This window comes from Cherax quadricarinatus, chromosome 96 (genome assembly GCF_038502225.1).
Source record: "Cherax quadricarinatus isolate ZL_2023a chromosome 96, ASM3850222v1, whole genome shotgun sequence".
Taxonomy (NCBI): Eukaryota; Metazoa; Arthropoda; class Malacostraca; order Decapoda; family Parastacidae; genus Cherax; species Cherax quadricarinatus.
The window spans coordinates 9,671,517-9,698,891 of record NC_091387.1 but is presented as its reverse complement, the minus strand read 5'-3'; the positions used below and the strand labels follow the sequence as shown (position 1 = coordinate 9,698,891).

Genomic DNA, 27,375 nt, shown 5'->3' with positions numbered 1-27,375 from the left:
ACACTAAGACCATCAACACTCTCCCCTCCTCCCATCCCATCAGTCATCACCAGATCTTCAGTAAAGGTAAGTGTCATGTAACTGTGCATGTCTTCTTCAGTTTGTGTGTATTAAAATTAATATTTCATGTGTTAAAAATTTTTTTTCAATACTTTTGGGTGTCTTGCACGGATTAATTTGATTTCCATTATTTCTTATGGGGAAAATTAACTTGACTAACGATTATTTTGACTAACGATGAGCTCTCAGGAACGGATTAATAGCGTTAGTCGAGGGTCCACTGTATGTCCATAGAGCTCTGTACCTCCCGTTCCTTTAAGACTTTCCTAAAATGAGCCATAACATTGTCATTGTACAGGTTGTCAACACGGCTTGCAGTAGCTGTGTCAGGGTGATTTTCATCCGTGAAGGTTTGCAGTTCAAGCCACTTTGCACATATTTCCTTAATCTCTTTTTTCAATTCCATACTAATTCTCGCCCTTTTTACCACAGGGATGGCACTAGAAGCTTTCTTGGGGTCCATGGTGACTTATTTTGCAGTTGCAAGCACTAAAAACACTGGGATAATGTGAAATCTACCAAATATATGCATAGATGCGACCGCACTGGCTGGTTTGTAAACACTGGTGCTGGGGCCACACGTGGGACGCGTCCCGGACGAATCACGTAAGACGAGTTTATCGTGAGACGAGGCAAAATTATTGCGATCAAATGCTTCGTATGGTGGATTTAACGTAACTCGATGCGTTCGTAAGGCGGGGGTCCACTGTACATACCAGTGCCCAAACTAATATAGAATGCCAGCACAAAATCAGGAATCACATAGCACAACAGAAGTTCATACCCAAATTTTTAGATTCACCTCAAGCCCTATTTGACATGTCCTACCATGTGCCACTCCCTTGTACTGGGTAAGTATAACTTTCCCTATACAGTGGACCCCCGGTTAACGATATTTCTTCATTCCAGAAGTATGTTCAGGTGCCAGTACTGACCGAATTTGTTCCCCTAAGGAATATTGTAAAGTAGATTAGTCCATTTCAGACCCCCAAACATACAAGTACAAACGCACTTACATAAATATACTTACATAATTGGTCGCATTGAGAGGTGATCGTTAAGTGGGGGTCCACTGTATATTCATGTTTTCCTTTTACCTGGAGTTTACCTGGAGAGAGTTCCAGGGGTCAACGCCCCCGCGGCCCAGTCTGTGACCAGGCCTCCTGGTGGATCAGAGCCTTATCAACCAGGCTGTTACTGCTGGCTGCATGCAAACCAACGTACGAGCCACAGCCCGGCTGGTCAGGTACCGACTTTAGGTGCTTGTCCAATGCCAGCTTGAAGACTGCCAGGGGTCTGTTGGTAATCCCCCTTATGTATGCTGGGAGGCAGTTGAACAGTCTCAGGCCCCTGACACTTAGTGTATGGTCTCTTAACGTGCTAGTGACACCCCTGCTTTTCATTGGGGGGATGTTGCATCGTCTGCCAAGTCTTTTGCTTTCGTAGTGAGTGATTTTCGTGTGCAGGTTCGGTACTAGTCCCTCTAGGATTTTCCAGGTGTATATAATCATGTGTATCTCCTGCCTGCATTCCAGGGAATACAGGTTCAGGAACCTCAAGCGCTCCCAGTAATTGAGGTGTTTTATCTCTGTTATGCATGCCATGAAGGTTCTCTGTACATTTTCTAGGTCAGCAATTTCACCTGCCTTGAAAGGTGCTGTTAGTGTGCAGCAATATTCCAGCCTAGATAGAACAAGTGACCTGAAGAGTGTCATCATGGGCTTGGCATCCCTAGTTTTGAAGGTTCTCATTATCCATCCTGTCATTTTTCTAGCAGATGCGATTGATACAACGTTATGGTCCTTGAAGGCGAGATCCTCCGACATGATCACTCCCAGGTCTTTGACGTTGGTGTTTCGCTCTATTTTGTGGCCAGAATTTGTTTTGTACTCTGATGAAGATTTATTTTCCTCGTGTTTACCATATCTGAGTAATTGAAATTTTTCATCATTGAACTTCATATTGTTTTCTGCAGCCCACTGAAAGATTTGGTTGATGTCCGCCTGGAGCCTTGCAGTGTCTGCAATGGAAGACACTGTCATGCAGATTCGGGCGTCATCTGCAAAGGAAGACACGGTGCTGTGGCTGACATCCTTGTCTCTGTCAGATATGAGGATGAGGAACAAGATGGGAGCAAGTACTGTGCCTTGTGGAACAGAGCTTTTCACCGTAGCTGCCTCGGACTTTACTCTGTTGACTACTACTCTGTGTTCTGTTAGTGAGGAAATTATAGATCCATCGACCAACTTTTCCTGTTACTCCTTTAGCACGCATTTTGTGCGCTATTACACCATGGTCACACTTGTCGAAGGCTTTTGCAAAATCTGTATATATTACATCTGCATTCTTTTTGTCTTCTAGTGCATCTAGGACTTTGTCGTAGTGATCCAATAGTTGAGACAGACAGGAGCGACCTGTTCTAAACCCATGTTGCCCTGGGTTGTGTAATAGATGGGTTTCTAGATGGGTGGTGATCTTGCTTCTTAGGACCCTTTCAAAGATTTTTATGATATGGGATGTTAGTGCTATCGGTCTGTAGTTCTTTGCTGTTGCTTTACTGCCCCCTTTGTGGAGTGGGGCTATGTCTGTTGTTTTTAGTAACTGTGGGACGACCCCCGTGTCCATGCTCCCTCTCCATAGGATAGTAAAAGCTCGTGATAGGGGCTTCTTGCAGTTCTTGATGAACACGGAGTTCCATGAGTCTGGCCCTGGGGCAGAGTGCATGGGCATGTCATTTATTGCCTGTTCGAAGTCATTTGGCATCAGGATAACATCGGATAGGCTTGTGTTAACCAAATTTTGTGGCTCTCTCATAAAAAATTCATTTTGATCTTCAACTCTGTCTGGTTAGCGGCTTGCTAAAAACTGAGTCATATTGGGACTTGAATAGCTCACTCATTTCCTTGCTGTCATCTGTGTAGGACCCATCTTGTTTAAGTAGGGGCCCAGTTGCAGTTTTTAACTGTAGTGTAGGTGCACCTCTGGCAGGACAGTGATGGAATTATATATCGTCTGAAGAGGATCCCAAAAAGGGATCAAAATATACAGATTAATTAATCTTCTGATTTCTTGTCCCCATCTGGCTTATTATTGAAATTTGCCAAGTGTTTATTACACTTTAGTTATCCATATTGATTTAAGATTGGCACACCTCCAAGACAACACACTCAACACATCACAGCATTTGTAAATATTTTGAGAATTTAGATTACCAAAGGCACAAATCACCACACTCAATACATCATAGTACTTGTAATGGTGTTAACATTTTTATGGAAAATTTTTATTTATCAACTCATCGGCCATTTCTCACCAAGGCAGGGTGACCCAAAAAAGAAGAAACACTTTGATCATCATTAACTCCATCACTGTCTTGCCAGAGGTGCACCTACACTACAGTTAAAAACTGCAACATCACCACCCGTCTTTCAGAGTGCAGTCACTGTACTTCCAACCTCCAAGACTCGAGTCCAGTTTGCTAGTTTTCCTGAATCCCTTCATAAGTGGTACTTTGTTCACACTCCAAGAATGATCGAGTTTTTTGTGGTACATTATATAAATATTTGAGGTATATTAATAGGTCTTATTTTATCAGTAGAAGTTATTTTTTCCAGAATTTTTAATGTTTTTCCAGAATTAGATTCATCACTGGAGGGGATTAGGTAGGGGAGGGAAGGAGACAAGACTAAATAGGAGCTTAGAGGAAACCATCAGCCTCTCCAGTATCCTGACCTGCTAAGGGAAGTGGGAATATTTGCAGTTTTGAACTGCAGTATCAGCACCCCTGTGGGGGGGGGGGTCACTTTGCCTCAGTGGGAGACGGCTAGTTTGTTAAAAAAAAAAAAAAAAAAAAAAAAAAAAGAATCTTTTTGGCATTTTAACACTTCCTCACCTGATAGATCAAATATTGGAGCTTTCTGTTCTTACACATTCATTTTCAGATCAGCCTGTCAACTGTGACTTATGGATAATTGCCATTTAAATGATCTAGCATATACAGTGGACCCCCGGTTAACGATATTTTTTCACTCCAGAAGTATGTTCAGGTGCCAGTACTGACCGAATTTGTTCCCATAAGAAATATTGTGAAGTAGATTAGTCCATTTCAGACCCCCAAACATACACGTACAAACGCACTTACATAAATACACTTACATAATTGGTCGCATTCGGAGGTAATCGTTATGCGGGGGTCCACTGTATTGTTGTTTATTATATTTATATAAATTTTACACACATACAGTGGTACTTCGGGATACGAACAGCTCAAAACTCGAACAATTATGTAAATGTATTTATGTAAGTGCTTTTGTAAGTGTATTTTTGGGGGTCTGAAATGGATTAATCTAATTCACATTATTCCTTATGGAAACAAATTAGTTCGGTATCGGCACTCAAACAGCCTTCTGGAACGAATTAAGTTCATATCCCGAGGTACCACTGTAACCCACAAATAAGAGAAACCTGTGATAATGTTTTGGTCTGGCTTGGACTACTAACTAGTAATACTGTTGGACCAAAATATTGTAAGTTTTTCTCTCTTGCATGTGAGTTACTTGTGTATTGTTCCAGTCAAGATATTTAAATACAGTGGAGCCCCGCTTTACGATCAGCTCCCAATGTGACCAATTATGTAAGTGTATCTATGTAAGTGCGTTTGTACGTGTATATTTGGGGGTCTGAAATGGACTAATCTAATTCACAATATTCCTTATGGGAACAAATTCGTTCAGTAATGGCACCTGAACATACTTCTAGAATGAAATGATATCGTAAGCCGGGGGTCCACTGTATTGTTATAAGGCATTTGAAAAAGTTCAGATGTTGAAGGCTCTTTATACAATCATTAAATTAACCTGCTACAGAAATTTTGTTTTCATGGGACTAGCATTAGTACAGCACTGATTATCCTAACCTTATGCTTTTAACTTTCAGATGATAGAAACAGAAACTCAGGAAGTAGATGGATTAGAAAACAGCAGTGAAGAGGGGTTAGATCTGGACCTTGTGTCGCAGATGGCAGACATGAGTTTAACGAGTGCAGCGGAGATGAAAGCTCAAGCTGATAAGAGATTGAAAGAGAGGGTGCTCACTATGGATAATCCGATCTTTCAAGAAGCTCACGAGAGCTCCAAGGTTAGAGCTCCTTCCAAAAATTTCTTGAAAGATTCCTTGATGAAGAATTTGGGTCATACATTTCTGTAATTATAATGCATCTCGTAGCTATCCATTATGCACTAATTAAAATGGTTGCAAAGAAAGATGATGGGATTAGGAACTATTCCAAAGTTAAGTTTGCTAAGCAAGAGCAATAATAAGGTAATACCCATTGTACACTACATCAGAGTTGTTGTAAACTACTACAGACCTCTTGTAAACTACTTCAGACTTCTTGTAAATTTATACCTATTTTTTTTTTTTTTTAACAAGTCGGCAGTCTCCCACCGAGGCAGGGTGACCCAAGAAAAAAAGAAAATCCCCAAAAACCAAATACTTTCATCATTCAACACTTTCACCACACTCACACATAATCACTGTTTTTGCAGAGGTGCTCAGAACACAACAGCTTAGAAGCATATACGTATAAAGATACACAACATATCCCTCCAAACTGCTAATATCCTGAACCTCTCCTTGAGAGTGCAGGCATTGTACTTCCCGTATACCTATTATAAGCTACAGTATTTTTTTTTTTTTAACAAGTCGGCAGGGTGACCCAAAAAAGAAAGAAAATTCCCAAAAAGAAAATACTTTCACCATCATTCAACACTTTCACCACACTCACACATAATCACTGCTTTTGCAGAGGTGCTCAGTATTGCTGTTGTTAATTACATTAGACATGTAAAATTTAAAAGTGTAGTAGTAGGTTGGTAGACAGCAACCACCCTGGGAGGTACTACCGTCCTGCCAAGTGAGTGTAAAACGAAAGCCTGTAATTGTTTTACATGATGGTAGGATTGCTGGTGTCTTTTGTCTGTCTCATAAATATGCAAGATTACAGGCATGTCTTGCTACTTCTACTTATACTTAGGTCACACTACACATACATGTGCACGTTTATTTATACACGCTCATCGGAGTTTTCTTTGATTTTATCTTAATAGTTCTTGGTCTTATTACTTTTCCTTTTATATCCATGGGGAAGTGGAATAAGAATCTTTTCTCGGTAACCCATGCATGTTGTAAAAGTCAACTAAAATGCCGGGAACAATGGGCTAGTAACCCCTTTTCCTGTAAAGATTACTAAAAAGAATAAGAAGAAGAAAATTGTCGAAGTGGGAAGTCTGAATGTGCGTGGATGTTGTGCAAATGATGAGAAAGATGATTGTGGATGTTATGAATGAGAAGAAACTGGATGTCCTGGCTTTAAGTGAAGCAAAGCTGAAGAGGGTGGGAGAGTTTCAATGGAGAGGAATAAATGGGATTAGGTCAGGGGTTTCAAATAGAGTTAGAGCTAAAGAAGGAGTAGCAATAATGTTGAAGGATAAGCTATGGCAGGAAAAGAGGGACTACAAATGTATAAATTCAAGGATTATGTGGAGTAAAATAAAGATTGGATGTGAAAAGTGGGTTATAGTAAGTGTGTATGCACCTGGAGAAGAGAGAAGTGTAGAGGAGAGAGAGAGATTCTGGGAAATGTTGAGTGAATGCATGGGGAGTTTTGAATCAAGTGTGAGAGTAATGGTGGTTGGGGATTTCAATGCTAAAGTGGGTAAAAATGTTATGGAGGGAGTAGTAGGTAAATTTGGGGTGCCAGGGGTAAATGTAAATGGGGAGCCTTTAATTGAGCTATGTGTAGAAAGAAATTTGGTAATAAGTAATACATATTTTATGAAAGAGGATAAATAAATATACAAGGTATGATGTAGCACGTAATGAAAGTAGTTTTAGATTATGTATTGGTGGATAAAAGGTTGATGGGTAGGCTCCAGGATGTACATGTTTATAGAGGGGCAACTGATATATCAGATCATTATTTAGTTGTAGCTACAGTTAGAGTAAGAGGTAGATGGGAAAAGAGGAAGGTGGCAACAACAAGTAAGAGGGAGGTGAAAGTGTATAAACTAAGGGAGGAGGAAGTTCGGGTGAGATATAAGCGACTATTGGCAGAAAGGTGGGCTAGTGCAAAGATGAGTAGTGGGGGGCTTGAAGAGGGTTGGAATAGTTTTAAAAATGCAGTATTAGAATGTGGGGCAGAAGTTTGTGGTTATAGGAGGGTGGGGGCAGGAGGAAAGAGGAGTGAATGGTGGAATGATGAAGTAAAGGGTGTGATAAAAGAGAAAAAGGTAGCTTATAAGAGGTTTTTACAAAGCAGAAGTGTTATAAGAAGAGCAGAGTATATGGAGAGTAAAAGAAAGGTGAAGAGAGTGGTGAGAGAGTGCAAAAGGAGAGCAGATGATAGTGGGAGAGGCACTGTCAAGAAATTTTAATGAAAATAAGAAAAAATTTTGGAATGAGTTAAACAAGTTAAGAAAGCCTAGGGAAAGTATGGATTTGTCAGTTAAAAACAGAGTGGGGGGAATTAGTAGATGGGGAAAGGGAGGTATTAGGTAGATGGCGAGAATATTTTGAGGAACTTTTAAATGTTGAGGAAGAAAGGGAGGCGGTAATTTCATGCACTGGCCAGGGAGGTATACCATCTTTTAGGAGTGAAGAAGAGCAGAATGCAAGTGTGGTGGAGGTACGTGAGGCATTACGTAGAATGAAAGGGGGTAAAGCAGTTGGAACTGATTGGATCATGACAAATGTTAAAAGCAGGGGGGATAGTGTTGGAGTGGTTGGTACTTTTGTTTAATAAATGTATGAAAGAGGGGAAGGTACCTAGGGATTGGCGGAGAGCATGTATAGTCCCTTTATATAAAGGGAAAGGGGACAAAAGAGATTGTAAAAATTATAGAGGAATAAGTTTACTGAGTATACCAGGAAAAGTATACGGTAGGGTTATAATTGAAAGAATTAGAGGTAAGACAGAATGTAGGATTGCGGATGAGCAGGGAGGCTTCAGAGTGGGTAGGGGATGTGTAGATCAAGTGTTTACATTGAAGCATATATGTGAACAGTATTTAGATAAAGGTAGGGAAGTTTTTATTGCATTTATGGATTTAGAAAAGACATATGATAGAGTAGGTAGTAGGTAGTAGGTTGGTAGACAGCAACCACCCAGGGAAGTACTACCGTCCTGCCAGATGACTGTGAAACAAAAACCTGTAACTGTTTTGCATGATGGTAGGATTGCTGGTTTCTTTTTCTGTCTCATAAACACGCTAAGATAACAGGGATATCTTGCTACTCCTACTTACACTTTGGTCACACTTCACAGACACGCACATGCATATATATATATACATACATCTAGGTTTTTCTCCTTTTTCTAAATAGCTCTTGTTCTTTTTTATTTCTTCTATTGTCCATGGGGAAGTGGAAAAGAATCTTTCCTCCGTAAGCCATGCGTGTCGTATGAGGCGACTAAAATGCCGGGAGCAATGGGCTAGTAACCCCTTCTCCTGTATACAATTACTAAAAAAGAGAAGAAGAAAAACTTTATAAAACTGGGTTGCTTAAATGTGCGTGGATGTAGTGCGGATGACAAGAAACAGATGATTGCTGATGTTATGAATGAAAAGAAGTTGGATGTCCTGGCCCTAAGCGAAACAAAGCTGAAGGGGGTAGGAGAGTTTCAGTGGGGGGAAATAAATGGGATTAAATCTGGAGTATCTGAGAGAGTTAGAGCAAAGGAAGGGGTAGCAGTAATGTTAAATGATCAGTTATGGAAGGAGAAAAGAGAATATGAATGTGTAAATTCAAGAATTATGTGGATTAAAGTAAAGGTTGGATACGAGAAGTGGGTCATAATAAGCGTGTATGCACCTGGAGAAGAGAGGAATGCAGAGGAGAGAGAGAGATTTTGGGAGATGTTAAGTGAATGTATAGGAGCCTTTGAACCAAGTGAGAGAGTAATTGTGGTAGGGGACTTGAATGCTAAAGTAGGAGAAACTTTTAGAGAGGGTGTGGTAGGTAAGTTTGGGGTGCCAGGTGTAAATGATAATGGGAGCCCTTTGATTGAACTTTGTATAGAAAGGGGTTTAGTTATAGGTAATACATATTTTAAGAAAAAGAGGATAAATAAGTATACACGATATGATGTAGGGCGAAATGACAGTAGTTTGTTGGATTATGTATTGGTAGATAAAAGACTGTTGAGTAGACTTCAGGATGTACATGTTTATAGAGGGGCCACAGATATATCAGATCACTTTCTAGTTGTAGCTACACTGAGAGTAAAAGGTAGATGGGATACAAGGAGAATAGAAGCATCAGGGAAGAGAGAGGTGAAGGTTTATAAACTAAAAGAGGAGGCAGTTAGGGTAAGATATAAACAGCTATTGGAGGATAGATGGGCTAATGAGAGCATAGGCAATGGGGTCGAAGAGGTATGGGGTAGGTTTAAAAATGTAGTGTTAGAGTGTTCAGCAGAAGTTTGTGGTTACAGGAAAGTGGGTGCAGGAGGGAAGAGGAGCGATTGGTGGAATGATGATGTAAAGAGAGTAGTAAGGGAGAAAAAGTTAGCATATGAGAAGTTTTTACAAAGTAGAAGTGATGCAAGGAGGGAAGAGTATATGGAGAAAAAGAGAGAAGTTAAGAGAGTGGTGAAGCAATGTAAAAAGAGAGCAAATGAGAGAGTGGGTGAGATGTTATCAACAAATTTTGTTGAAAATAAGAAAAAGTTTTGGAGTGAGATTAACAAGTTAAGAAAGCCTAGAGAACAAATGGATTTGTCAGTTAAAAATAGGAGAGGAGAGTTATTAAATGGAGAGTTAGAGGTATTGGGAAGATGGAAGGAATATTTTGAGGAATTGTTAAATGTTGATGAAGATAGGGAAGCTGTGATTTCGTGTATAGGGCAAGGAGGAATAACATCTTGTAGGAGTGAGGAAGAGCCAGTTGTGAGTGTGGGGGAAGTTCGTGAGGCAGTAGGTAAAATGAAAGGGGGTAAGGCAGCCGGGATTGATGGGATAAAGATAGAAATGTTAAAAGCAGGTGGGGATATAGTTTTGGAGTGGTTGGTGCAATTATTTAATAAATGTATGGAAGAGGGTAAGGTACCTAGGGATTGGCAGAGAGCATGCATAGTTCCTTTGTATAAAGGCAAAGGGGATAAAAGAGAGTGCAAAAATTATAGGGGGATAAGTCTGTTGAGTGTACCTGGTAAAGTGTATGGTAGAGTTACAATTGAAAGAATTAAGAGTAAGACGGAGAATAGGATAGCAGATGAACAAGGAGGCTTTAGGAAAGGTAGGGGGTGTGTGGACCAGGTGTTTACAGTGAAACATATAAGTGAACAGTATTTAGATAAGGCTAAAGAGGTCTTTGTGGCATTTATGGATTTGGAAAAGGCGTATGACAGGGTGGATAGGGGGGCAATGTGGCAGATGTTGCAAGTGTATGGTGTAGGAGGTAGGTTACTGAAAGCAGTGAAGAGTTTTTACGAGGATAGTGAGGCTCAAGTTAGAGTATGTAGGAAAGAGGGAAATTTTGTCCCAGTAAAAGTAGGCCTTAGACAAGGATGTGTGATGTCACCGTGGTTGTTTAATATATTTATAGATGGGGTTGTAAGAGAAGTAAATGCGAGGGTCTTGGCAAGAGGCGTGGAGTTAAAAGATAAAGAATCACACATAAAGTGGGAGTTGTCACAGTTGCTCTTTGCTGATGACACTGTGCTCTTGGGAGATTCTGAAGAGAAGTTGCAGAGATTGGTGGATGAATTTGGTAGGGTGTGCAAAAGAAGAAAATTAAAGGTGAATACAGGAAAGAGTAAGGTTATGAGGATAACAAAAAGATTAGGTGATGAAAGATTGAATATCAGATTGGAGGGAGAGAGTATGGAGGAGGTGAACGTATTCAGATATTTGGGAGTGGACGTGTCAGCGGATGGGTCTATGAAAGATGAGGTGAATCATAGAATTGATGAGGGAAAAAGAGTGAGTGGTGCACTTAGGAGTCTGTGGAGACAAAGAACTTTGTCCTTGGAGGCAAAGAGGGGAATGTATGAGAGTATAGTTTTACCAACGCTCTTATATGGGTGTGAAGCGTGGGTGATGAATGTTGCAGCGAGGAGAAGGCTGGAGGCAATGGAGATGTCATGTCTGAGGGCAATGTGTGGTGTGAATATAATGCAGAGAATTCGTAGTTTGGAAGTTAGGAGGAGGTGCGGGATTACCAAAACTGTTGTCCAGAGGGCTGAGGAAGGGTTGTTGAGGTGGTTCGGACATGTAGAGAGAATGGAGCGAAACAGAATGACTTCAAGAGTGTATCAGTCTGTAGTGGAAGGAAGGCGGGGTAGGGGTCGGCCTAGGAAGGGTTGGAGGGAGGGGGTAAAGGAGGTTTTGTGTGCGAGGGGCTTGGACTTCCAGCAGGCATGCGTGAGCGTGTTTGATAGGAGTGAATGGAGACAAATGGTTTTTAATACTTGACGTGCTGTTGGAGTGTGAGCAAAGTAACATTTATGAAGGGATTCAGGGAAACCGGCAGGCCGGACTTGAGTCCTGGAGATGGGAAGTACAGTGCCTGCACTCTGAAGGAGGGGTGTTAATGTTGCAGTTTAAAAACTGTAGTGTAAAGCACCCTTCTGGCAAGACAGTGATGGAGTGAATGATGGTGAAAGTTTTTCTTTTTCGGGCCACCCTGCCTTGGTGGGAATCGGCCGGTGTGATAATAATAAAAAAAATAATAAATTCAGGGAAACCGGTTATTTTCATATAGTCTGACTTGAGTCCTGGAAATGGGAAGTACAATGCCTGCACTTTAAAGGAGGGGTTTGGGATATTGGCAGTTTGGAGGGATATGTTGTGTATCTTTATACGTATATGCTTCTAAACTGTTGTATTCTGAGCACCTCTGCAAAAACAGTGATAATGTGTGAGTGTGGTGAAAGTGTTGAATGATGATGGAAGTATTTTCTTTTTGGAGATTTTCTTTCTTTTTTGGGTCACCCTGCCTCGGTGGGAGACGGCCGACTTGTTGAAAAAAAAAAATGTAAAATTTTAGGTAGTACGTTGGTAGACAGCAACTGCCCAGGGAGGTACTACCATCCTACCAAGCGAGTGTAAAACAGAAGCCTGTAATTGTTTTACATAAGAGTAGGATTGCTGGTGTCTTTTCTTTGTCTCATACATGCGCAAGATTTCAGGTACATCTTGCTACTTCTACTTACACTTAGGTCACACTACACATACATGTACAAACATATATATACACACCCCTCTGGATTTTCTTTTATTTTCTTACTAGTTCTTGTTTATATCCTCTTTTCTCCATGGGGAAGTGGAACAGAATCCTTTCTCCTTAAGCCATGTGTGTCATAAGAGGTGACTAAAATGCAGGGAGCAAGGGGCTAGTAAACCCTTCTCCTGTATACATTTCTAAAATTTGTAGAGGGAGACTTTTTCTTTTTGGGCCACCCTGCCTTGGTGGGCTATGGCCAGTGCATTGAAAAAGGATGATATAAAATATATCGGACCCGTTGCAAGCTACATTAACCCTTTCAGGGTTGGACCCATACTAGTACGGCTTGCACGCCAGGGTTAGTGCTGTACTAGTATGCATAAATTCTAGTGCCTTCAAATCTAGCGAGAGAAAGCTGGTAGGCCTACATATGAAAGAATGGGTCTTTGTGGTCAGTGTGCACAGTGTAAAAAAATCCTGCAGCACACAGTGCATAATGAGAAAAAAAAAAACTCCGACCATGTTTTTGGTTTAAAACAGCAACTTTGCACTGTATTTTCGTATGCTATTTATGGTTGTATTCTAGTTTTCCTGGTCTCATTATATAGAATGGAAGACATATTATGGAAATTGAGATGATTTTGATTGGTTTCACAATTAAAAGTACCTTGAAACTGAGCTCAAAGTAGCAGCAATGTTTGATTTTTGTAAAAGTTCAAAGGTAAACAAATCATGCCACGTGTCCAATACACGACAACTGGCGAGTCTAATATTCTTTTACAGGTGCGCTGATATTATTTATACCATTTCTACACGAATGCAGTAGTCTGCATAACATAAATCTTCTATTTTTTGTGAGAATAAAAAATTCAAAGTGGAAAGCAAAAGAAATGTAGCAGAGGCCTGGGGATGTGAGTAGTCAACAGAGGAAAAGTTATTTTAGTGCCAGGAATGTCTGTCTTGTTTATTCTGGACCCTGTTTGGAAATTGGCATCTTTTGAAATTTGTGTGAAATTGGCAAAATTGCCAATTTCTGACCACGTTATTGGTTTGTTGAAATCGGTAAATGGGTGGTTTCTTGTACTCATTCGATAGACAAAATGGAGTTCTAGCAAAATAGGTATGATTTTTGTTGACTGGTACATTGGAATTGACCGATAATAGGGCTCAAAGTTGGTGAAATCGCCAATATGTAAACATCGTCAAGACCGCTAACTTCGCGAGAGCATAATTCCGTAAGTTTTCCATCAAATTTCATACTTTTGGTGTCATTATGATCGGGAAAAGATTCTCTAACATTTCGTAAGAAATTTTTTTTTTTATCCAACCTTGAGAACAAGTTTAGGAGAGAGCCTGCCGACCCTGAAAAGGTTAATCCTCCTGTTTGAAAGTATGGCTTATCTCCTGTTGTAAACAGTGACACATCTACTGGTAGAGGGTGACCTCTTAAAAAAAATAATTCACCATCGTTCAGTCATTGTCTTACGTTCTAGAAGTGTTGACATAACATCCTCATCTCTGCATTAGAGTGCAAGTACAGTAGTACCCTGAGTATCAAACTTAATCAGTTCCAGGAGTTAGTTCTAAGTCGAAACGTTCGAAACTCGAAGCAATATTTCCCATAAGAAGTAATGTAAATACAATTAATCTATTCCAGAAACCCAAAAATATTCACAAAAAAATACATTTTATAGAAATTAATTATAGTTTTACATACAACAAACATACATAGGACAGTTAGTGAGAGATAAATGAACATTTAAATAAACAGATAAAATAACATTTATACTTTCCTTTATTGAAGATTGTTGATGGCATCTGGAAGATAGGGAGGAGGAGTGAGGGAGCACTTACGTTTTGGAAGGGGAATCCCCTTTCATTAACCCTTTGAGGGTCGACAGGCCCTCTCCGAAACTCGTTCTCAGGGTCGGCCAAATTTAAAAAAAAAAAAATTATTTTCTCTTATGAAAAGATAGAGAATCTTTTCCCGATCATAACGACACCAAAAGTTTGAAATTTGATAGAAAACTTACGGAATTATGCTCTCGCAAAGTTAGCGGTCTCGGCGATGTTTACGGATCGGCGATTTTGCCCACTTTGAGCCCCATTTTCGGCCAATTTCACTGTACTAGTCGATAAAAAACATGAATATTTCGCTAGAACTCCATTTTTTCTATCGAATGGGTGCAAGAAACCACCCATTTATAAATTCAACTATCCAGTACAGTGGTCAGAATTTAGCAATTTTGCCAATTTCACACAAATTTCAAAAGATGCCAATTTCGGAATAGGGTCCAGAATAAACAAGAAAGACATTCCTGGCACTAAAATGACATTTCCTCTAGTCATTAGTCACGTCTCAAGGCCCCTCTTATATTCTTTTGCTTTCCACTTTGAATTTTTATTCTCACAAAAAATATAAGATTTACTGTTATGCAGACTACTGCATTAGTGTAAAAAATGGTATAAATATTATTGGTGCACTTGTGAAAGAATATTAGACTCACCAGTTGACGTGTATTGCACGCTTGGCACGATTTGTTTACTTTTGAAGTTTGGTAAAAATCGAACATTTCTGCTACTTTGAGCTCAATTTCAAGGCACCTTTCATTGTAAAACCAGTCAAAATCATCTCAATTTCAGTAATATGTCTTCCATTCTATAAAATGAGACCAAGAAAACTAGAATACAACAATAAATACCATACGAAAATACACTGCAAAGTCGCTGATTTATTAAAAAAAATGGAAAAAGTTTTTTTTTTCTCATTATGCACTGTGTGCTGCAGGATTTTTTTTAGACTGTGCACACTGACCACATAGACCCATTCTTTCATATGAAGGCCTACCAGCTTTCTCCCACTAGATTTGAGGTCGCTAGAATTTATGAGTACTAGTACGTCAAAAACCCCTACGCGTAAGACGTACTAGTACGACGAAAACCCTCAAAGGGTTAAGACTAGGTAACGAGTCCTTATCTGGGGTTGTTTCAGCTTGCTCAGGGTGATATTTTTCAGCAAATGCCTGCACCCTATTCCACATTGTACAAATCTCCTAAATCTCTGAAGAAGACACCATCCCCCACTTAATAAACGAGCACCAAACGCAATGAATTAATTGTGAAATGCTTAAATGAGCGCACAGGTTAGTGTTCACTCGAGCATAAACAAAGCCAGACTGGCTCACAACGCCTGCATGGGGGATGCAGGCAGGCGTGGACAGGCAGATTGGCCTGGTACGCGGTTTGAAACACGGGGCACGTTCGATACTTGGGACAAAATTGGTGCGAGAAAAATGGTCGAAACTTGAAGCATTCGATAGTCAATTCTTTTGAAATTGGTGTTGGGGGGTGCGGGAGTTGTTTCTTGAGTAGCTTTAGGTAGATGTCGTTTTGATAAGGACCTGCCTCGTATGGGCCAGTAGGCCTTCTGCAGTGTTCCTACATTCTTATGTTCTTATGTTCTAAACTCTGGGATCCACTCTACTGTACTCTCCTCTAAAATATCACGAGAAACAGCTATAAAGGGCATAAATAAAGCAGTATTCATTGTTTGCATTGCAAGTTTTTGAATGTCTTAATTTTATCAAATTTTACTTTTTCTTTAATCTTATTTAAATTTAATTGCATTTTTTATTATGCAAGATGTTTTTTTTTTTTTTTTTTTTTTTTTCAACAAGTCGGTCGTCTCCCACCGAGGCAGGGTGACCCAAAAAAAGAAAGAAAATCCCCAAAAAGAAAATACTTTCATCATCATTCAACACTTTCACCACACTCACACATTATCACTGCTTTTGCAGAGGTGCTCAGAATATAACAGTCTAGAAGCATATACGTATAGAGATACACAACATATCCCTCCAAACTGCCAATATCCCAAACCCCTCCTTTAAAGTGCAGGCATTGTACTTCCCATTTCCAGGACTCAAGATGTAACTAACACTTTTCTATATCATTTCAACACCCTGACAATGTCCCACTGAGGCAGGTGACCCAAAAAAGAAGAAAAAAGTTTTCCTTTTTATATTTATTGATTTATTTTGGTTGCCTCTTACGGCATGCATGACTTAGTGCCCCGTGTCCTGGTGGCTAAAAGCTCTCGTTCTGCATGGAGAGGGGTCCGGGTTTGATTCCCAGCAAGAGTAGAAACATTGGACGTGTTTCCTAATACCGGATGTCTATGTTCCCCATCAGTAAAAATGGGTACCTGGGTGTTAGTGGACTGGTGTGGGTGGCATCCTGGGTGTTAGTGGTCTGGTGTGGGTGGCATCCTGGGTGTTAGTGGACTGGTGTGGGTGGCATCCTGGGTGTTAGTGGACTGGTGTGGGTCGCATCCTGGGACAAAATTGACATAACTTGCCCGAAATGCGGAGCATAACAAGGGGCTTTCTATATAGTAGTATGTCACTGATGTCAGCTATGATCTGTATACCTTGTACATGTAATTGTATACCTTTTACATGTACTTGTAGAAATAATATAGTGAGGAAGGATTCTTTATCACTTCCCCATGGAAATTTTTCTTTTTTTCTTTTTTAAGGTGCTGGCTGTTTCCCACGAAGGCAGTGTAATCCAAAAAAGAAACACATTCACCATCATTCACACTATTACTGTCTTGCCAGAGGTGTACAGATACAACTTCAAATGTCACTTAAACAGCAAATATCCCCACCCCTTCTCTAGAGTGCAGGCATTGTACTTCCTCCTGGGACTCAAGTCTTGCTAACTGGTTTCTCTGAATCCCTTCACAAAATATTACCCAACAATACAGTGTTAGATAAAAAAAAAAAAAGGCACAATACCGTGACTGGAACGATACACAATAACCCGCACATAAAAGAGAGAAGCTTACGACGACGTTTCGGTCCGACTTGGACCATTTACAAAGTCCAAGTCAGACCGAAACGTCGTCGTAAGCTTCTCTTTTATGTGTGGGTTACTTGTGTATTGTGTATAATACAGTGTTAGGTAACTGTTTGTAAAAATGTGTCTTGAATTTTAAATAATAGGGACAGGCCTGACCCCAGGCCGGGCTGCAGGAGTAGCAACACTCAAGAAACCCGTTAAAGGTGTATTAAATAAATAGTAGTAGTCGTTTTATCGTTGACTTGGCTTATTTAGATTTTAGATGTACATCTGCTGGTAATGATCTCGTTATTCAAAATCAAAGATGTATTTCCACATGATATAATATACAGTGATGGGTGACAGTTGATTGTTCATGCAGAAAGCCCATAATTATGCAGAATATTTCAGGCCGACTTAAGACTACAATGGCAACAATTATTATTTACTTATATCTTATATCATATAGTCGGACTTGAGTCCTGGAAATGGGAAGTACAATGCCTGCACTTTAAACGAGGGGTTTGGGATATTGGCAGTTTGGAGGGATATGTTGTGTATCTTTATACGTATATGCTTCTAAACTGTTGTATTCTGAGCACCTCTGCAAAAGCAGTGATAATGTGTGAGTGTGGTGAAAGTGTTGAATGATGATGAAAGTATTTTCTTTTTGGGGATTTTCTTTCTTTTTTTTGGGTCACCCTGCCTCGGTGGGAGACGGCCGACTTGTTAAAAAAAAAAAGAAGTATCTTAGAACATTAAAGGTACATAAATAATAAATTTAAGCATTATTCTTCACTCAGATTGCTCAGCTCATCAAAGAGATCAAGAAAATACAGAGATTAGAGACTAAAGAGAAATCTGTGGTGGTGTCACAGTGGACGTCAATGTTAGATATCGTACATAATCATCTGAGGTGTGTTGGCATCAAGTGCCTCACTATATCAGGTCAAGTCCTGGTTAAAGAACGTTCAGCCATTGTTGATGATTTCAACTCGAATCCCAATGGGGCTCAGGTATGTTAAAAAATTTATAGTTATCAGTAGGCTGAAAATCTTTTTTCTTAACAGTACTCTCCTTACTCTTGAGATTTTCACCTATTTAATCTTGAAGGAATTACCTTGATGTAGACTACAGTCAATGTTTAGCAGGGTGACAAAAGTAGAACTGTGCACAAGGAAGCAATTTCAGTGGCTTTTTTTGTTTAAACTCGAGCCATCTCCCACTGAGGCAGGTGACCTGAAAGTTTTTTTCTTTCAATTAACCGGCCATATCCCACTGAGGCAGGGTGGCAAAAAAAAAAAAACTAAAGTTCCACTTTTTAACTTCAGTAATGTATACAGGAGAAGAGGTTACTAGCCCCCTTGCTCCCAAGATTTTAGTCACCTCTTACAATACACATGACTTATGGAGGAAGAATTCTTCTCCACTTCGCCATGGAGAATCTTTCATATATATATATATATGTATGTACATAATGGCAGGTACTAGGTTGGTAGACAGCAACCACCCAGGGAGGTACTACCGTCCTGCCAAGTGAGTGTAAAACGAAAGCCTGTAATTGTTTTACATGATGGTAGGATTGCTGGTGTCATTTTTTCTGTCTCATGAACATGCAAGATTTCAGGTACGTCTTGCTACTTCTACTTACACTTAGGTCACACTACACATTCATGTACAAGCATATATATACACACTCCTCTGGGTTTTCTTTTATTTCCTCTCATCTCCATGGGGAAGTGGAACAGAATTCTTCCTCCGTAAGCCATGCGTGTTGTAAGAGGCGACTAAAATGCCAGGAGCAAGGGGCTAGTAATCCATTCTCCTGTATAGATTATTAAATTTAAAGAGAGAAGCTTTTCTTTTTCTCTTTGGGCCACCCTGCCTTGGTGGGATACGGCCAGTTTGTTGAAAAAAAAAATGGATAACTAGGAGCAGAACAGTTGATAGTGTATTCTAATCTAACAACTTTTTTTAAAAACTGTTCAGAGATCAAGTCCCATACCCCCAGTATTTGGTTATTATACCCCTAGTTAACCCGTAAACTGTCCAAACATAGATCTATGTCCACGTGCAGGGGGCTCCGAACGTAGATCTACGTTTTTTTACGTGCTCAAATGGGGAAAATAAAGGCCGGAGTGCTACGCACATGAACGTAGATCTGTGTTTGGACAGTTTAAGGGTTAGGAACCCCTGGTTTAAAGTACTCAGCTGACAGCGTCTTCAAAATCTGTTTTGCCCTTAAGCCCTTGTGTCGAAATCAAACTGATGTTTTTATCATGTATGTCACTCCTACCCTGATAAATTCAGTGTTTCACCCATATTTTGCTACATCTTGGTCAGATATACCAGAAATGAAATTACGATGTTTTCAGAGTTATCTTCCATGGCATAGCTAAGTCTCCGTACCAGAAAGAATAGTTGAAAAGATGTCACAGGGCATACATTATCCTGAACAACACAGTATTACCTAATAGCCTTCATTTTTTGTTTCTTTTTTAGCTTCTAAACGGTCTTCTCTCACCAAGAGAGGGAGACCCAAAAATAACACACTTACTGTCATTCAGTCAGTTACCATCTTTGCAAATGCATGCTGACATGTGTTTATTGATAAAACATTTTGCCTACACAGTAGCCTTCTTCAGTCAGATACAAAGGGAGTAGTAGAAATGAAATAAAAATTATGTAATCAGTCCATTCTCTTTGGAGAAAAAGTATTTGAGGTAGTCAGTCCCTCAGCCTTCAAGCTGAGGGACTGACCACCTCAAATACTTTTTCTTGTATTGCAGTATAAATGTACTCTGATTAAATAGTAAAATTGATTAACTTAAAAACATTAAAAAAATTTAAAATGCATGAAAAAACAATCACAAATCAATATGAAGTCCTGACTGTAGCCACATCCTCTTGCACACATCAAGACAGTAAGTAGAAAAAGAGCACAGTCAAGTACAGCCTCTCCTCACTTAGTGTCTTGCTTGTTTACTGATGCCTTGGACATATGATGGGTGCTCTAACTAGTATCCATACCTAAATAATGTATGTTAGAGCTGCTTATCTCTATTCTGTTCATTACAATATGCAGTACAATACAGTGGACCCCCGGGTTACGATATTATTTCATTCCAGAAGTATGTTCAGGTGCCATAACTGAACGAATTTGTTCCCATAAGGAATATTGTGAATTAGATTAGTCCATTTCAGACCCCCAAACATACACGTACAAACGCACTTACATAAATACACTTACATAATTGGTCGCATTGGGAGCTGATCGTAAAGTGGGGGTCCACTGTATTGTATAATCATTTAAAAATATACCAGAAATGTTATAAATGGTACAAAGGTGACCTTATAAACATATCAGAGATGGTTAACACAAACTCACTACCATTATAGTATGCTCCTCACTTAGCAATGAATTCGTTTAACGAAATGATCTTTGGAACGGAACTCTGTCGTTAAGTGAGGAGAGGCTGTACTGGTTCGCATATTGTACCTGACTCGTAGGAGTGATAGTGTCCTGCAAATGTTCAGCTGCAGCTAAATTGAGTGACATTGAGGCACAAAAATACTGCCAAGCACAAGAAGATTGAAGAACCATTTAGTAAAAAAAACAATGGAAATCAAGGACCCCAATTGAAGTAAGTTACTTGTCTTGACTTTTTTGGTTATCCTGTGGGTAATTTACACATGTTACTATGTATGATAATTTATGTAACTGTATTTGTGTGTACATGTACCTAAATAAACTTAGTAATTTGAAAACCCGAGTGGTGATGTAAGAAAAACAGAGGGATATATGTCTTTGTTCATTGCTGAACTTTGTTCATTAAGAGTAGTTGACCATTTAAGTTAACTCTGCAAAGAGCATTTGGCTGACAGTTCTGGATGTAAGAACCCTTTAACCCTTTAAGGGTCGCCAGGCCCTCTCAGAGACTTCTCAGGGTCGCCAAAATTTAAAAAAATATATATATATATATATTTTTTCTTATGAAAAGATAGATAATCTTTTTCTGATCATAATGACACCAAACCTTAGGGAATTATGCTCTCTCGATGTTAGCAGTCTCGACGATGTTTACGCATCAGCGATTTTGCCCACTTTGAGCCTTATTTTCGGCCAATTCCAGTGTATTAGTCAACAAAAATCATAACTATTTCACTAGAACTCTATTTTTTTCTATCGAATGAGTACAAGAAGCCACCCATTTACCGATTTCAACTATCCAATTAAGTGGTCAGAATTTAGCAATTTTGCCAATTTCACTGAAATTTCAGATGTCAATTTCCAAATAGGGTCCAGAATAAACAAGACAGACATTCCTGGCACTAAAATAACATTTCCTCTGTTCATTAGTCATGCCCCTCTTACATTTCTTTTGCTTTCCACTTTGAATTTTTATTCTCACAAAAAATAGAAGATTTACTGTTATGCAGACTACTGTATTAGTGTAGAAATGGTATAAATAATATCAGCGCACTTGTGAAAGAATATTAGACTCGCCAGTTGATGTGTATTGGACGTGTGGCATTATTTGTTTACTTTTGAACTTTGGCAAAAATCGAACATTTGTGCTACTTCGAACTCAATTTCAAGGTACTTTTCATAGTGAAACCAATCAAAATCATCTCAATTTCTGTAATATGTCTTCCATTCTATAAAATAAGACCAGGAAAACTAGAATACAACCATAAATACCATATGAAAATACAGTGCAAAGTCGCTGTTTTAAACCAAAAACACGGTCAAAGTTTTTTTTCTCATTATGCACTGTGTGCTGCAGGATTTTTTTTATACTGCGCACACTGACCACATAGACCTATTCTTTCATATGTAGGCCTACCAGCTTTCTCTTGCTAGATTTGAGGGCGCTAGAATTTATGCGTACTAGTATGTCAAAAGCCCTGGCGCGTAAGCCGTACTAGTATGGCCGAAACCCCGAAAGGGTTAAGCTCAGGACTGGGATTTAGTAGATTTAGAATAATAGCCTGTATACTGGTGTGTTTCTTATCACTGTTACACATAGATGTAGAGCATTTTAGCTGACGCAGCTGACTGGCAAACCTTCTAGTCAGAGGCATCAGTGATAAATAACCGCAGAACGAACCATCAACGTGTGTTTTATATGTAACGTCTCAGGCTTAACATAACTTTATTACTGTTATTACCATGGATACCATTTAGCTTTTTTTCAAAATTTATCCAGTCAGAATTGAGAAGGGGCATCCTCAACACCAGAGCATCTTGCTCGCCATAATATACGGTACTCATTGACATCCCTGTGGCTCGTTTGTGTCCCAGGGTTCGAATTTCTCTCTCAAATATGTTATCCTTGTCTATCCTGTCAGTTTCTCTCGAGTATTTTGTATGTTGTCATCATGACTCTTCTGGTTCTTCTGTCCTCCAGTATCAGTAGATTCATTTCTTTTGGCTCATGCTCCTTCGCTCAGGAATAAACATTGTTACATCTGCACTTTTTCCAGTTTACTAACATGCTTCCTCAGGTGTGGGTTCCATACCGCTGCTACATACTCCGAGATAGGCCTGATTTTTTTTTCTCTCTCTCTCTCTCTCTCTCTCTCTCTCTCTCTTTTTCTCTTTTTCTCTTTTTCTCTTTTTCTCTTTTTCTCTTTTTCTCTTTTTCTCTTTTTCTCTTTTTCTTTTTCTTTCTTTTGCTTTTCTCTTTTTCTCTTTTCTTTTCTTTTTCTTTTCTTTTTCTTTTTCTTTCTCTCTTTCTCTCTCTCTCTCTCTTTCTCTTTCTCTCTTTCTCTCTCTTTCTCTTTCTCTCTTTCTCTTTCTTTCTCTCTCTCTCTCTTCTTTCTCTTTCTCTTTCTTTTTCTTTCTTTCTCTTCTCTTTCTTTCTCTCTTTCTCTCTCTCTCTACACATGGTTTGACAAGGTTAAGGATCCCTAGCTTTATTGACAAGCTATTTACAGGTTAAGGATTCCTAACTTTATTGACAAGCTAAGAGCTGTTACCTACATCAGCTCATTTGAAAGCATTTTTATTGTTATGAGACATACAAGTAGGGAACAGGATGAAGTTGGAGCCATCTGTGGGCCAGCATTTTCATTTGATCAACTGACGCTTATCTCGTGACATCATTATGCTGAACAGAATGTGTTCCATACTCAGTCATCCTGGGTATGTATGATCTCAGATGGAGTGATGTTCTGGAGAAGGGTACAGCCAGAGTGAAGTTGCTGCTTTCTGCCCGTCTTGTGGCATAAAAGCTTGTTTCGCTGTCTCGAAGTGGATCCAAGTGTGGTATTTTGACAATATTGGCCTTGTACATAACAGTAAGGCCACCCACATCCCTCCTATGTTGAAGGCTCTGCTGAAATGACAGATCCATCCAGGATGGGTCCAGGCGAGATGAGACGTCTTGCTCTGTTCTCTACTCTGTCAAGCAGTCGCAGATGAGAGGGGGACAGGCAAACCAAGAAAGTGGAGATACTCAAGGTGTGAGCGCATTTCAGGTCGCAGACAGTATCTTGCAACCCCTACTGTCAAGCAGATGCGAGATACGGCGAAGTGCTGTAAGCTTCCTGGCTGCCTTGTTTGCAAGATTTACAACATGGTTCTTCATGGTTAGTTTGGAGTCAAATTTCACCCCAAGGATATCAACTTCTTCTCCAGGTGCCAACATCCTCCCATTCATCCTTACTACTGCACCAGCATTACCATCATGGTGCCTAGAGACGATCATCATTTGCGTTTTCTCAGGTGCAAATGTTACTTGCCATCTATTTCCCCAAGCTGATATAGCTCTCAGCTGGTGATTGATGTAGCTTAGAGCAGCTGGCATTTCTTCTCTTGGATAAGTGAATGTCAGTGTACAGTCGTCTGCATATGCATGTGATTCTGGGATGAGATGAAGAAGGTCGTTGAAGTAGACATTCCATAACAGTGGACCCAGCACACTTCCTTGTGGAACGCTTGCCCCAATAGGATGTCTTGCTGATTCCGTTCCATTGAGGACTACACTTAGAGATCTACCATGAAGGTAATCACTGAGGAGACATAGCGTAGAGCCTGCAATTCCCAGTGCTTGAAGTTTTGCTAAGAGGCCCTGGTGCCACACCCGGTCGAAAGCGCCAGCAATGTCCAGTGCTACCACACAGCTGACTTTGGATTCATCCAGTGACTGGTGCCACTTAGTGGAGAGGTTTAACAACAGATCAGCAGCAGAGTAACCTTTCCTGAAGCCATATTGACGATCACAAAGTAGTGAGTGGTAGTCAAAAAAATCTGTCATTTGTCTTGAGATTATTGTCTCAAGGATCTTACCAGTGATTGACAGGAGTGACACTGGTCTGTAGTTGCTGATTTCTGCTCTGCTCTTCTTTTTGTGAACAGGGACTACATTTGCCTCTTTCCATGGAGAGGGCCATTTGCACTGTACTAGGCAGTGCTGAAAGATGCGAGTTAGAGGTGCTGCTAGCTGGTCTGCACATCTTCTCAACAATCTTGGGCTCAACTTGTCTGGGCCCACAGCCTTTTCTTGGTCAAGTGATTTAAGAAGGAAATGCATCTCCTCCTGCCTTATTGTCACCCCTGACAGTTTTGACACAGTTCTTGCAGCTAGCCAAGGAGGGTCCCTTGCTGGATCAGGAACTTGCATTTTGGTAGCAAAGTGTTCAGCAAAGAGGTCCGCTTTCTCTTGACTACTAGTAGAGGTGGTCCCATCCTGTCGATTTAGAGGTGGAATAAGTTCATCAGGCAGATAACCTTGTCTGTCCTTGACCAGGGACCACCAGGTTTTGGAGCCTACCCTACCTGATGCTAGCTTTCTTTTAGTGTCCAACTCCCATTTAGCAATGGCCCACTTTTGAACATCACCCATATGCCTACAGGCTTGCATGTGCAAGTTCCTGTTATAGGTGGTAGGATGTCTCTTATACCTTCGCCATGCTTTGTACTTAGCAGTAGCAGCCTCTCTACAACGAAAGCCAAACCAAGGCTGATCTGTAGGCTTTGTCACATATTGCCGGTGAGGAATGTGTTCTTGTTGCAGATTAAGGATGTGTCCAGTGAAGGCTTTCACTTGGTTGTCAACATCCCCCTGGAGAAGAGCATTCCAGTCGGTGGTGGCGAGCTCAGAGCAAAGGGCTGGCCAATTACCTCTTTCCCATAGCCAGGTTGTGCGTGTGGACTCCTCACCTCGTTCTGTTGGGATCTTAAGTGTGGTAAAAACAGCCTTGTGGTCAGACGATCCAACGTACCCGAGGGGTTGACAAGTGACTATGCCTTCTGCCAGATCACTCACTACTGGGTCAAGGGAGGAGCCAGAGATATGAGTAGGGAAATCAACAAAGTTTCTCATGTCAAACACTGCAAGAAGGTCATCAAAGTCCCTCTGTCCCTCTCTCTCTCTCTCTCTCAACAAGTCGGCCGTCTCCCACCGAGGCAGGGTGATGTATGTTTTATAAATTGTCCAGAATGACACTAGTTGAGACTTTTGAAGATCGCTCTTAGATATGCCAGAAAAGCATTGGCTCCAGAGGTTATTAGGTGATTCAAACCTCTGAAATGCTAGGCACTATTCTCTCCTCCAGATCTTAATCATTGAGTGAGGTCTGGCCTTTTGTTCCCTTCCTCATAAATAACAAAAAGGCACAATACTGTGACTGGAACGATACACAAATAACCCGCACATAGAAGAGAGGAGCTTACGACAACGTTTCGGTCTGACTTGGACCATTTACAAAGTTGCTTTGTAAATGGTCCAAGTCAGACCGAAATGTCGTCGTAAGCTCCTCTCTTCTATGTGCGAGTTATTTGTGTTTTCCTTCCTCATTCTTCTTGAAATTGCATTTGAATTCAAGCATCTACTTGCCTGACCAGTCTTACTGTTTGTCTGGATCCATTTGCAGCCTTTCTGAGTCCTCACCTGTTTTTATTCTCATTAGTTTTACATCAGCAAACAGGGATACATCTGACTGTCTCATCATACTAGAAACAGTACTTCCTTAATATTAATCATTGTGACAGCTCAGGCAAATTAGAATGGCTGTGTCTCACGAAATTGTAATAATACGATTGCAACCAAACCCTAGAATGGGTGGGGTTGGAACCCGTGGCAAGTAAGTCATAAAACTCCAGACCAATGCATAAGGTACCGGTTTGGAGTTTTAAAACACTTGCCATGGGTTCAAACCCCACCCGTTCCATAGTTTAATGGCTGTGTGAACTTGTGGGCTGCTAGCACAGTCTTTTTGACTAGTTGGTCAGCAGCTAGGTCATGAGGGTTAGAGCCCTGGAAAGGGATCACTGGAGTAAATGTGGTTGCTGTCAAAGTACAGTATTTATGTAATGGGGGTTCTTTTGAAGAGTGATAGTAGAAAGAAAGAAAAAACTGTAAACTGTTATATAGAGGTGTTACATTAGTAAGTGTGGGAAGTCCAGTCTCATGTCTGCCCACTTATGCCTGGTTGAATCTGAGGCTGGGGGCTATGACCTAGCTGCATCAGTTAAGACTGGTCACTTGACTCGAGACTTGGCCAGGGAGCCTGCCTATAAATGTTGCTAAGAAATATATATATACTACACAAGTTACTGTTGACAATTAGATAAAAGTTGATCAGGGAAAAAATGAGAATAATTTTAATTCTTTCAGGTTATGCTACTGTCCTTAGCAGCAGGTGGAGTTGGGCTTAACTTAGTGGGTGCTAACCATTTGTTTCTTCTTGACATGCATTGGAACCCCCAACTTGAAGCACAAGCCTGTGATCGTATATATAGAGTGGGACAGATGAAGCCTGTTTTCATCCACAGGTAATGTACACAATTATCTCTATCTTTTTCACATTAATTTTCAGATTTAAAGAACAGAAGCAGTATTGATAGTTTCATAATCGCTTTGCTTCCCACTTACGTGATTTTTTTTTTTTTTTTTTTTTTCAACAAGTCGGCCGTCTCCCACCGAGGCAGGGTGACCCCAAAAAAAAAAAGAAAGAAAATCCCCAAAAAGAAAATACTTTCATCATCATTCAACACTTTCACCACACTCACACATTATCACTGCTTTTGCAGAGGTGCTCAGAATACAACAGTTTAGAAGCATATATGTATAGAGATACACAACATATCCCTCCAAACTGCCAATATCCCAAACCCCTCCTTTAAAGTGCAGGCATTGTACTTCCCATTTCCAGGACTCAAGTCCGACTGTATGAAAATAACCGGTTTCCCTGAATCCCTTCACTAAATATTACCCTGCTCACACTCCAACAGATCGTCAG

At 40.2% G+C, this 27,375-nt stretch overlaps 1 protein-coding gene across 6 annotated transcripts in view; it reads left to right on the top strand.

The window, feature by feature from the left end:
- Positions 1–27,375, top strand: part of lds (transcription termination factor lodestar) — a 251,928-nt gene that overhangs the window by 202,251 nt on the left and 22,302 nt on the right. For 4 of the 6 annotated variants that reach the window (XM_070105078.1, XM_070105080.1, XM_070105077.1 and 1 more), the window contains exons 20-22: positions 4,996–5,196; positions 17,931–18,143; positions 26,751–26,908. In XM_070105078.1, the coding sequence (XP_069961179.1) occupies positions 4,996–5,196; positions 17,931–18,143; positions 26,751–26,908 (572 nt within the window). The remainder of the gene's footprint in view (positions 1–4,995; positions 5,197–17,930; positions 18,144–26,750; positions 26,909–27,375) is intronic. The other 2 variants (XM_070105081.1, XM_070105082.1) reach the window with 2 other exon arrangements.